General features: G+C 38.0%; 1 protein-coding gene across 4 annotated transcripts; it reads right to left on the minus strand.

Moving 5' to 3' along the window:
- Positions 1 to 1278: 1278 nt before the first annotated feature.
- Positions 1279 to 12382, minus strand: LOC116401501 (receptor expression-enhancing protein 6-like). 4 transcript variants are annotated; one of them, XM_031879929.1, is made up of 8 exons: positions 12164 to 12382; positions 8052 to 8145; positions 5647 to 5785; positions 5278 to 5446; positions 5060 to 5190; positions 4259 to 4281; positions 3187 to 3209; positions 1279 to 2076 (listed from the first exon to the last, which is right to left on the minus strand). In XM_031879929.1, exons 1-6 carry the CDS (start codon positions 12294 to 12296, stop codon positions 4267 to 4269), a joined length of 681 nt encoding a protein of 226 aa, XP_031735789.1. In that variant the 5' UTR covers positions 12297 to 12382; the 3' UTR covers positions 1279 to 2076; positions 3187 to 3209; positions 4259 to 4266. The 4 variants fall into 4 exon arrangements, with proteins under 4 accessions (XP_031735789.1, XP_031735790.1, XP_031735791.1 ...); XM_031879930.1 differs by lacking the exon at positions 3187 to 3209; XM_031879931.1 differs by lacking the exons at positions 3187 to 3209; positions 4259 to 4281.
- Between the last annotated feature and the right edge of the window lie 279 nt (positions 12383 to 12661).

Raw genomic sequence — 12661 nt, forward strand, 5'->3', positions numbered from 1 at the left:
TCAGACACCATCACAAATCCATTCACAAATTTAGTTTTTCACATACTGCGGTGAACACTCTTGGGCTGATCTGGACATGCCTCTGTGTGACGTTTTCTGGTGAAGGGATTAAGGTGACGACCTTGTCCACTGTGTACCAGATCTTGTCCTCTAGTCGCGGTCAATAAAAGCGGTTTTGCCCAATGTTGTGCATAACTTTGACCTCAAGGGCACCTGCAGACAGATAACGGGTAAAATAAAAGGACATTGGGCAAGATATGATAATTATTGCTTGTATTGGAATCTTATAAGACTATGAAATAAAGTTTGATTCAAAGGGAATGGGAATATGAGAATGGAAGATGGCCAAGTGAGAATGAATGGAAAGAGAGACTTTACCATATGTTTCGGTAGTGACAATTCTAGCTAACTTTGAGCATAACTAAAGAATGCCAGCAAATGGATGGCTAGCATACGCGTCTTTGAAGAGGTGTACACACATAAAAACATAATACTTTGCATTAAACCCCAAAAAGTTTACTTAATTGAAGAGAATATGTGTTCGGTAGTGACAATTCTTAAGGTTACACGCCGATTTTCAGACTTTGGAACACATTTATATCAAAAGTATGGGATTTAGCTACTTACCATTCAGGCATGAGGGACAGGGATGCAGTGTCACTGTCTGGTCAAAAATGCAGGGGTGTGGCTAAAAACCAGGCTCAGCCAATGGACTAAAACTCTTGTGTTTCGGTAGTGACATGAAAACTGGGGACATGATTTTTTTGGGTATAGTTTTTTAATTTTAAAATTAAACCCAAAATAAATCTAAATCTTACAACTTCTGTTTAAATTTAATCATAAAGATCTTTGAAATTACACCATTGAACAAAATCTAAAAATTGTTTTAAGTGTTATTTACAGAAATTGAAATTTAGATGTCAGGGTTGGGGACAGCTACTTCCCAATAGAAAGTACCCTATAAATGATGATTTTGTATATATTTAGCTTATCACTAATTTAATGCCTTGGGTTTAAATAGACCATAACACATTCTTAGTAAATATCTATGTCTGAATACTTAATTATTTTGTTAAATAGTTTTTCTTGTTGGGGGGACAGCACTTTGAACGAATTCGGTAGAATGGCCCATATAATGCCTGCAAAACTAAGGGCATTCTCAGCAGCCACAGATGTACTTTTTCCTGCTAATTTGTAACAGTGAATATTTAGGTCAAAGAACCACTGTGTCTAAGATGTCTTGTTTTGCAGTACGTCATGCGAAAGAGAGGGCAAACATTTAGCTTTATGCTGACTAGCATTGTTTATTTTTATCATAACGTAATTTTCATATCATGGTCAGAATCGCATTGATGTGTATAAACAAAACAAAAATAAATAGAAACACTGTTGAAAACTATATAAGGACACACATTGTTACTGATGCGAAGCACCCGAAGACAGGCCCAGAGGAAAATGTCCGATTGCAGAGCTGCAGTTCCTTCAGATGTTGAAATGCACCATCTTTCCATAAAAGGAAACAGTTTCAAATGGTGTTAAATATAAAACCTAAAAAAACACACAAATAAAAAACATGGAAAGGAGAAAAAAAAGTAAGCTGAACCACTACTGTCTGCAGGTGTTAAAATCTTTGCAGCTGTTATTTTCTTTGCCTGTAGGAGGCACCGTTGATGTGTCCACACCTGCAGGTCTAAACTGCTGTTACGTTATAGGTATTGCAGGTTGGCAGGTGAAGAACTGCTCTCACATGGATGCCACAGCTCCACCTGGTAGAGAATCTGCAGCCTGCTAAACGTGAGCTAGTGAGTTCGAGAGTTATGAGCCAGTTTCAGGTGCTTTGCATTATTCATCAATAAATACAAATAAATAAAATGAAAACAGCAATAAGAAACTACGTTCTTAAAATCAGTCATTTTGCAGAGTCGGCCTGAGTTTTTGATGTTACAGACTTGTATATAAATATAACATTTGATCAGTCTCTTTGACATGTGATATTCTTTATCAGTGGGATCTGTGAGGATGCAGCTGCTCTTCTTCACTGAGGGTCCTCCTCTTTTTTTGCTGCTATCTGAAGGGCTGAAAAAAAAGAAAAAGAACGGTAAAGCTGCTGCTGAAATAAGTTTAAAAAAAAACAAAGGGTACTGCATTATTTAATGGGTTCATGATTTCATAATAATTTCCTGATAACATTTCTTATAATTTCCCAAGGAAGTCTCCTGGAAGAAACACTAATTATCAGTAAAATGGAGATTGTGTTTACTTAATACACCTCCAAAGCATTAATTCCTATTAATTATCAGTGTAACCAAGCAGGTCAACTGAAAATGCAGAATAGTGAGTTTTATCCAATGCATATTTAGTGCCGTTTTATTTGGGAATTTTTCAGATTTTTCTTATACATTTTACCAAATTGTGCAGTTCTTTCAAGAAACTCCTTTAGAAATGATTGGAAAATTAAAGACCTGTGTAATTAAAACTTAACCAAGAGGCATTTTATTTAGCATTTTAAATTTTGGTTGAATTTGAATCACCGATTAAGACATCACTATATCATATTCTGAATCCTGCAATAATACATTTATTAATTCAGTCATAATCCTGAGACAAATCTCCCACTCAAATTAAGTTGTATTCTCTGTATCCGTCACAATACAGAGAACTTATCAATACACTGTACCTGTTGGCTATGACAAACATTTAACCAGAAATCTTTCTGCTGAGACATCCAATCTGATTATTTGATTAGCAGTGGGAACTTCAGGGTGGTGGTAGCTATAGTACAAGCAGGCCTAGTTCTAGACTGCTTTGAATGGGGGGCAGTAAGAGTACCACCCTACTTTATGTTTTTATCGAAAGCTATCTCCCAATGAGTACAGGTGGGGGGCGTGCCCATGCCTGGAACCCCCATCAGGTCCAAGATGACAGTACACTAAGTGTAAGACTAATACTAAAATGTATTTCTACAAGCTTGTTTCCTCATGATTCCAAAGACTGTATTCTGTGATCTTAAGATAAATTGTGTTGTGAAAAACACACATTTGTTATGTCAAGATCACAAATCACACAAATTATAAACAACAAATTACAGCCAAATATTTCTCTTCTATCTCTTTCTTTCATGCGATCTTGAAAAAACAAGCATGAGTAGTTGTGTTTTTTTTTTGTTTGTCTCCATCTATGACTTACCATCAGTCTACACTGAGCTCAGCCTGCCGTGCAGACATAGAACAGACACACAACCAACAATTAAAAACCTTCAGATTAAAGAAAACATTTCTGCTACTACTAGAGACATTTCTATTCTGTTAACAATAGCCAACAAACTTATTTTCATCAAATGCCCAAAACTACAAGAACCAATAACACACCGTCAATCAGTTTCTTCATTATGAGAATACGTCAATGACCTATTCACTATATCTACTGATAACAAATTCATTACTGGAATACCTAAAATAATCTATTCATTATTCTAATCATTATATTAAAAACTGGCATTATAATAACAAATTGCATCTAAAAGGATCCTGGCAACTCTCAGTCTGTAATGTTTCAGAGATTAAAATGATGATCTTAAAGCACTGTGAAAACTGTATGCCCATTTAGTACTGCACAATAATATTACAATTAAACGATTCCCATTTGACGTATAGCCTCTTTCGATTTATAAAATGAAAGACATTTTAGAAAATTATAAAATCATATTGCTAAAAAAGTAGGAAAATCACCTCTAATGCCATTTGTTGGTTTGTTTCTATTTTAATACATTAAAAAAAAAAAAAAAATTTTAATAATCTGCTAAAAACCCTGCAGATAATGATTCTTTTCCAGGTTACAATCTTTCAAATGTTTTTTGTCCATCTCCATGTTGGAGTCGGTAGTGGTCGTTTAGTTGCTTTTGTTCTTTGTGATATTTTATAAACCAATAAGCAGATTTGTAAAAATATCAGTCAGTCTCTCAGCTGCTGTCTCTCAGCGCTTATGCTGCTAGTGTACTTAAGAGCAGCAGGTTGGGGGGGGGGGGGGTGTTAGAGGCCTTCAGGCTCATTCAGGTCTCCTTGAAGACCTCCTTGAAGGTCTTCAAGGAGTATCCTGTCTGCTCCGTCTGCTGCTTCAGTCAAACAGAACGACCGTAGGCAAAAGCTGCTTCAGCTTTAAAGCAACCACAGCACTGATGCTCTATGACGGTTACTAAGGTGCTCATTCTCTATCAACCACCACACCACATTCACCTCTAACAGCAAACCAGTAGACTTACCATACTGGTTAACCCAGGAAAGGCTGGAACAAGTAACAGGACAGTTGGGTAAGCATGTTTAGTCCTCATCTCTAATCTCATTGTACAAACAGTTTTATATTGTGTAAAATCCAGCATTTTCTTCCATCAGGACACTGAAGATATATACAGATTTAACTACAAACTCAAACTGCAATAACCAATAAAACTGCATTTATACTAACAGTGTCAAGTTCTGCTATAATGTCCCCCAGATGTAGCTACTACAGCCACAATATGAAAGTGTTGGACAAAACACCTGGCCTGTTTGCAACCTATAGCTCTATAGCCAGCTTGTTATTAGACAGTTAGCAAGGGAGCTAGCTTTGGGTCACCAGGTCCTTACATGTTCACCCTAGGGATTAGGAACTTGATCAAGACATCTCATGACAATCTTGTTTGAAGTTTTTGAGATGCGAATCGTGTGTTCGACGTAAAAAACATTCAACATCTCGGCCAAACCAACATGAAAATGACTTAAAAAAACCAAATCAAAACACAGAAATGCTAGCTTAGAACACACCTTAACTCAGCACGATGCTGTGTATCTACATGCTCTATGAGGACAGAGGGATTGAAATGTCAAAGGTCATAGTTAAAGTGATGAAGTGGTACGCTGGTGATACTGAGTCAGAGGGCATGGTTAGCTTAGCATAAAGGCTGAAAAAGAAGGGAAACAGCAAGCCTGGCTCTGTCTAAAGTTCAGTTCATTTGAAAGCATACTGAGGCCTTTAAGGTGGACTAACTGTCAGGAGGCGGGGGAAGCAGCTATGGTTTACGTACTGGTTGTTCTTCGCTCGACTCTGAAGGAGCTACATTAGCTGTTGATGCAGCTGGTAAACTTTTGGTTTCAAGCTGAGCGGCCGACGGCCCCAGAGACTCCAAAACTTTATTCCTCATCAGCGTGGACAGGACTGAAGAGAAGGAAAGAAGGAACATTCAATCTGATACCTTTTAAAATGTTTAATATTGGTGTGTAACCACAATGTACTGGTCTGCACCTTCCCTGGTGAGGTTCTCAGCAGCAGTCATGGCCCTGCCGCTGAGGTCGCTCACCAAGTTGTCCACCGTGGCCTCGTGGCGGAGGAAGATGGGCCGCACCACTCTGTTGTAGATCATCTGGGAGCCGTTCCACGAAATAGGGGCCATGCACCACAACAAGAAGAGACACTGGAACCACAGAGGACTTGGTTTACTAGACAAATACTTCTTCATGTGCACCTTGACCCCATTAATCATAGCCTGGTTCCAGACTTCTACATCATCTTTGATTTTGAAAAGCGATTCTAACTGTTCACCGAGTTCTGTTTAGAAGATAACCGGTTGAAATAATTTGCCGATAATCATGGGTTTCACAGTTTTTTTCCCACCTTAAAAGCATAGTAGAAAGGGAACCAGTAGAGGAAAATATCGGAGAAGAACTCGCCCAGGCTGAAGACACCATAGACCACCCAGTACGTCAGCCATTTTGTGTCGTCTTCTTTGCTTGTACTTTCGATGGCTTTGATTCTGCAGATACGATAGGAAACAGCCTGTCAGAATGTTTCACGTGAGCTGAAAAATACATTTATCTCTAAAAAAGGCCTTCAGAATTATTGTACTAATACAGTAGAGCTTTGGTGAAGGCTTCCAGTTCAACGCCACAAACAGGGGTGGAAGAACTATTAAGATCATTCTCAAGGGTCAAAAGATACATCTGAAGGGTCTTCATAATATTTGTGGTGTCGAAAGAATAAGAAAAGAAGATTCAGCAACAATTTTAATTTATAAGCGTATCATATGTCTCTTTATGTGCTTGCCCTATCCTTCAGAAAAATAACATACCCAAAAACTAACAGGAATAGCTCCTCAATTATAAAGCTTATATCCGATATCCTTTGATAAGTAAACAAAACAAATACAAATCGTAAGTAAACTAAAATATCATTCTGGAGAAAATGCAATAAAGGAAGAGTTTCATTCTCGCCTAGTATAGAAATCTAAAATGTATATAACCAAGATCCCACAGATAATGATGCAACTGAATGTCTTCTCCTACTCAATTACAACTGTAACTGTAAATTTGATAAAAAATACACTGAAATGCAATATTTTGGATACAATTTATAAAGATATACTCCGTGTTTACTGTTTATATGTTAACCGTTTTACTTTAAAAGACGATTTATTTCCATATAGCCATGTAGCAAATAACATTGAAATAGTGATAAACACATCAAACGTTGATCAATATTCATATATGACAAAAGAGCTCCATGCGTTTTGACAGATAAATGGAGAATGGAAAAGCCCACATGTCTAAAACAGGTATTAGATTCCTTTTAATCAGGGGAATAGAAAGGTATCCGGTACAGGCAACAAAACCACTTTGTTAAGTTTAAGAAAAAATAATTGATGTTAATTTGACTTACAAATGACTCACGTTATACTGAAAAACTAACCACTCACGTGACTGGCGAGTGACGAGCAACTCACGTGTGTTACTTGACACTAACACGAACAACTCACGAAAAGACTCACGTGACAAAATGGCAACGTTTACTTTTAGTTTCGCACGGGACAAAACCACTTGTCTCCTGGACAAAAGTCCTGTGTTTGAGCATCTGTCTCATCTATTGTCTTGATCGGAAAAGTAAGATAAAATTCCAACATGGAAAGAAAGACGTTTTTAATCAGGTCTACAGTGGTGCAGTCCAAGACTGAGTCCAAAAAAGTTTCAGGTCAAGTTTTTTTTGTTTTTAAATTGATTTTCTGAAAAACGCTCAATCGCTAATTCCACTTTTACACCGGATGGTAGAGCGCGACTCAACTTGAATCTCTTGGGACTTTCCTTTTTTGGTTTTCCATTGGCAAAAATTGTGGATGGTACCTGGGAGATTTTGTGGTACCACCTCGATCAAGGTTCAGTGAGCTTCTAAAACACTGCAAACCACTGATTGGCCATTTTTAAATAGCCACGCTACCATCAATGGTGATCACATCTCTTTATTCACCTCCTCCTCACGACCTCAACTCAGCCTGCAAAACAATGCCGTGGTCAACCGCCGAAGTTGCTCAGTTGGGTTGCGTTGTGCTACGTTAAGAGAAGTTCAAGGCACTTTAATGCGGCATCATTATGCCGGTGAGCTTCGTTGAGGGGTCCTATCTGCAGTGGAAAACTAAATTGACAACAGCACCTGGTACCAAAAGTGGGTTGAGTAGAGTCGGGTTGAGCTGAACCATGCAGTGGAAATGAGTGCACAGTCAGACCAGAAAGTAGCACGAGGAAATTCATTTGCATGTTAGTTGTAGTTGGTTTTGTTTATTGTAAAATCAGCAGTGACGTACCAACTGACTTCATTCTCTTCTCAGGTAGACATTACTCCACTATATCTTTACACAGCAAGCAGTCGCTTGCTTTAATGTTAATGCTCTGAATCGCATAAACAGAAAGTTTAAAGATCAGCAAGGTCAAGAGTGTCAAGTAATTTGTGATTGGATGCACAAAAGTTGAACCAAACAAATTCTCTTTGTGAGTGAATCCACAAATCGCAATGATTCCATCAACATGAACTGATTCTCGAGTCTGCATTTTCCCCAACAGAGTGTGCAGCTCTCTGATGGGATGTTTCTTACTGCAATGCTTTCTGGGACTCGTAATTGATTCCTCTGTTAAAGTGTTTTTCAGCCTCCTGTCTCAGGTTAAACAAGGAGAGTTTCAGGATTGGTTCATGTCTCTGGGAGTGAAGGAAACACAACAAGCAGATCTGTAACTTAATAGAAAAAAAATACTCACGAATAATATGCTGGATAGGCAAAACCAATCAGGTTGCAGAGGAGGGCGGCGCCATATCCATACACCAGGTAGAGTCCGGTCAGTGATATGGCACCTGGACGAGACACACAGGAGACACAAGGAGCGGGTCAGTGTTGTCGACTTGGCGACTTACTCGCTACATTTAGCAATGTTTGAGTTAGCCCTGCTAGCTACTTTCATTGGAAAAGAGTTGGCATCACTCGGCTGGGTTTTCCAGTTGGATTATTTATTATAATAAGGCTTGCTTGTTTCTCAAGATTACCTACTCTAGCTTTAACATACATATACATACAAATACACACATAGACATATCAACACATGAATATATAAACATTGAATATACACATACATTTGTGCACACGTATGCATTACCCTACATATCTGTATACATACACTTAATTACATATTTATTTGTTCAAATATACAGACAAAAGACTAATGTATTTACATCCAATTAATTGACCTTTATCAACTTCCAATGGCTGACTCCAGTCTCTCCCCTCTCTCCCCCCATTTCCTGGCTACCTCTTCACTGTCAAACTGTCCAATAAAGACAAAAAAAATAACATCAAAATTGAACTTTTTTTTTTTTTTTTTTTTAAGAAATACAGTTTCGAAAGGGTTTTGTGGGTGACCACTTTGGGGCTAAAATCTGGCCTAAGCGGATGCTCGGCTTTGGTGGGTCATCACAGCATCAAGCATGGATGTTAAAATGAATCAGAAATGTATTGAATCTGTGCAGAATTAAACACAAAAGCTCCTTTAATTCTCTGACGAAACTGAACTGGGAGGTCTACAGAGTAGCAAACAGACATTGAGTGTTTCCTTTAAAAAGGAAGGAAGTGACTGACCGACTTTTAAATACCACAAGGATTCTCCGACTAACTCTGCAGATATTCAGATACCACCTGACCGTCTCAGTGAGCGCAGCAGACAGACAGGAAGTCGTGTGAAAAGTGTCCTACCTCTGATCAGCTTATGTGGCGGTTCGCACATGGAGGCCGGTCTGCTCGGCTCTCTATCTCTGTGGATAATCTCTTATAATGATACTGCAGGAGGACGCAGAGAGAGTGGGGGACACTGTGCACCAGGCACTACAGTGACATCATGCCAGTGTGTTACTGATCCACTGTATGAGCATCAGTGTGGTATGAATAGACTGCTGTTCCCCGCTCAGTAAATGTTCTCTGCTGAATACTTTATGCAAGGAGCTCCATTTTTATTGTTTGGTTATCATATTATTTATTCATAACATCTGCACAGTTTGATACAGAGCATCACGGCAACAATGGGCCACCACAACCTCCTGCACCTAACTGTCCCCATTACATCAAGAGCAGGATCAATACTTTAAGCAAGCTTGTCACTTTTAGATAATATAGGGTGTAGTAATAACGTTTTTATGTTCCACACATCTGAAACAAACTCTCAGCTCCATTAAATCAGGGCTTACAACTTAATTTGCCCCTGCATTTTATTAAATTCAATTTGGGACTTTTTATTCAAATCTCACACTACAATGTAGCTACACTGTCATTTGCATTCTACTATTTGATTTATCTTATTCGATTTTAGCTTATGTTTTATCTTCTATTATATTTAGTGGAATTTTTCTGTTAGGCAATATATTTTCTAAATGCATTTCTGTCTTTTCTAAATCTCTTGCCTCGTTAACACAAATGCTTTTGCCTTAGCGTTAGCTTCATGAGCTACCATTAACCAACTAACATACAACAAAATGAAAGTATTATCTGGCAAATGCCATTGCAAGATAGTTTGCTGCGGGAAGAGTGACTACTCTGTATCTATTACTATAAGTGTTTTTCCATTCACTTTCATACTTCAATTTGCGCAAAAAAAATGTCAAAATATCACAACTATCTTATGATATAATGTAGTGAAAAGGAACTGAACCCTGAGGGACGACTTTGGTCACTGATAAAAACTCAGGACGGTATAGCTTCCCAAATTAAGAGATTGTTGTCTCCCTGATTCCTGAACGGACTGCATGCATAAACATCAAATCCAATATTATGTAGCCTCTGCAAGAACAGGCTTGTCTCAACAAAAAAATACTGCAGTGCTTTTTTTTAAAATCTAAAGCTGATGCAATGTCATTACATACAAAGTAACAGCAGCTACAGTACTGTGCCCCGCTCTAAAACCAAACTGAAATGGACTCACAGTGGAAGCGCCGGACAGATATACCTTCAAATGGTCATTTACTAGAGATTCCAGGACCTTTGCAAGGCAGCTTGGATATACTGTAGGTCTATAGTTGTTAAGATTCCTCTTGTCACCTCTTTTAGGCTATAAAATGAGCCAGTTTCCAAACTTTGGGAACTATACCAGAGGAAATAGAAAGACTGATAATATGAGTTATTTTTTAGATACACCAGCAGAAATAAATGTATTACTCGTATTGGATTAAATCCATCAGTGTTGAGTTCAGAGGGGTTTTTTAGGTTCTAAAAACTACTTCAAGAGCAATAAACTCAAATGAATTTGGCACAGAAACAGCATGTAACAATGACAGAAAAACTGGATTTTATACATACAGCAATGCCACCTCACCTCCAGCTTCTGTTTGCTCTGAATAAAGAGTAATCATTTATTACCGCATCAGCGTCATTAACACGCTTCTTTAACCATGAGAATATTTTAACATGATCTGAACATGATGCTAATGCTGAAACAAACTTCTGATGTTTAATGGTTCTCTGTGTAACATTCAGAAAAACTCTTGTTATTAATGACATTTCTAAGCAAACGTCAGCCAGTGTTACAAACTGCAGAGGAGCTGAAGAAAGGCACTCGCATTATGCCACATCCATTGGATTTTCAGAGAAAAAAGTCCTTTACATTTTATATGCAACCGAGAAAGTCTAAACTTTTTAAGTTACTTTACCTTCTGTTGGGATTACATTGCATTTGCAATAAAAATGAAAATGAATATGTGTAAAAGGTTACACATAGAACCTTTGAATGAAAAAAAATCTCAAACCTTTCCTGGATTTGAGTTGATTTGAATTCCCCAAAGTTGGGGGTTTTACAGGGGTCACAAACAGTGATTGAATCAATTAAGCTATCTGGGCAAGATGTCCGGGAGAGAAATTTTGACATTATAATTTAGAATACCATGAATCATGAATACAATCTCATTAAGAGCTTTCGTTGTTGTTTTTCATTGTTTTATATTCCCAATTGAGTAAATCAACATCATTTTTATGAGACAAAGTTGATTTAAAGAAGCTACTTTAACTAAGTCTAGGCCTGAAACGAAACAACAGAGCAAATACTTAAAAATATCACTATTTCTACATTTTGGACCAGGTCTGTGATCATGGTTTATTTAATCTGAATGCTGCCACATTATCTTCCAGCAGTGTTTTTCCCTCATATTTTGATTATCAAAAGCTTAAATCTATATTTTGTTTTATACTAATGAATCTCCTATTGGAATGACCAAAAATAATTTTCCATGTCTGTTTCTGTCAAAACACAAAGACCTTTAAAAAAAAAAACATTTGATCAGATGTTACCTCAAAATCAGCTGATGTGCCAAAAACAGAAGCAAATAAAGATGTGCATTTACAAATGGCAGCCCAAACTGGATATAGACAACACATAGACATCCATTGTATTGGTATTTCTTTGGCTTGGGCTGGATACCATGTGGGTGTCTCCTCCCACATTTGACCCCAAAAATGCGCTGCAAAACCAAAATTATTGGAGCTAAAAGAGGCCAAAAAGCTCCACAAACCTGCAGAGTTGGAGATAATCACAAACAACTCTTTGCACATCACATGCAGTCATTTGGTCCATCGTTAGTATAAAATATTGATAAGAGCAAAAATGTTGACCCAGAAAACTTGAACATTTACAGGTTCATGTTAACAGAGAGCAGCTGTTCACTTTAGCCTCATGTTCACAAGAGGATTACCTAAATCCTCTTCAGTTATCCACTAACATGCAACAGGAAGGTATAAGGTTCTGTTTACTAAATATAAACAGAACAGTAGAATCGTCAGTAAAGTATTCATGATGGACCGATCAGAGTGAACAGAAACAGACCACCAGACATCACGTACCCACTGCAATGATCTTCTTCCTTATCCCCGTTTTCTCCTCCAACTTCCCCAGAAAATCAGCCACCACGTTCTTCTCATTTAGGAATTTCTCGGCTCGGTCTTTGATGGACGAGAGGATGTTCAGCAGGCCCATGGCCCTCAAACGGATCCTCAAATAATAGAGTCGTCGGAGGAAGACGAGAGACGGCGGAGAGGAAAACACAGAGTCTATACTGTAATCCTCCGACAGCAACAATCTGCTTTAATGAGGTGAGAAGGGAGGGGGAGAAGGAGGGAGGTAGGGGAGGCACAGAGACGAAGCAGAGAAGAAGAAGGTTCCAGTTTTCGCATGTGAAGGAATACAAGTTTTTTTTTATATATGTTGTATGTTTGCTTCTGTACAACTCAGTAAAATTAACCTTAACAATGAACCGGTTCAATGCATCTTATGAGAATATGAGAATATCTTATTCCTGTTCCTGAGAGGATGAATCCTATAGATTACTATTACACCCCCCC

This window comes from Anarrhichthys ocellatus, unplaced genomic scaffold, assembly GCF_004355925.1.
Source record: "Anarrhichthys ocellatus isolate YVR2014 unplaced genomic scaffold, GSC_Weel_1.0 scaffold488, whole genome shotgun sequence".
NCBI classification, from domain to species: Eukaryota; Metazoa; Chordata; class Actinopteri; order Perciformes; family Anarhichadidae; genus Anarrhichthys; species Anarrhichthys ocellatus.

Bases quoted from the DNA above. Each gene is read 5' to 3' on its own strand.
- LOC116401501 (XM_031879930.1), bottom strand. From the start codon at position 12,296: ATGGGCCTGCTGAACATCCTCTCGTCCATCAAAGACCGAGCCGAGAAA. The intron at 8,146-12,163 runs GTACGTGATGTC...TGTCTCGTCCAG, and splicing joins GAAGAAGATCATTGCAGTGG to GTGCCATATCACTGACCGGA. The intron at 5,191-5,277 runs GTGCAGACCAGT...CCTTCTCTTCAG, and splicing joins TGAGAACCTCACCAGGGAAG to TCCTGTCCACGCTGATGAGG.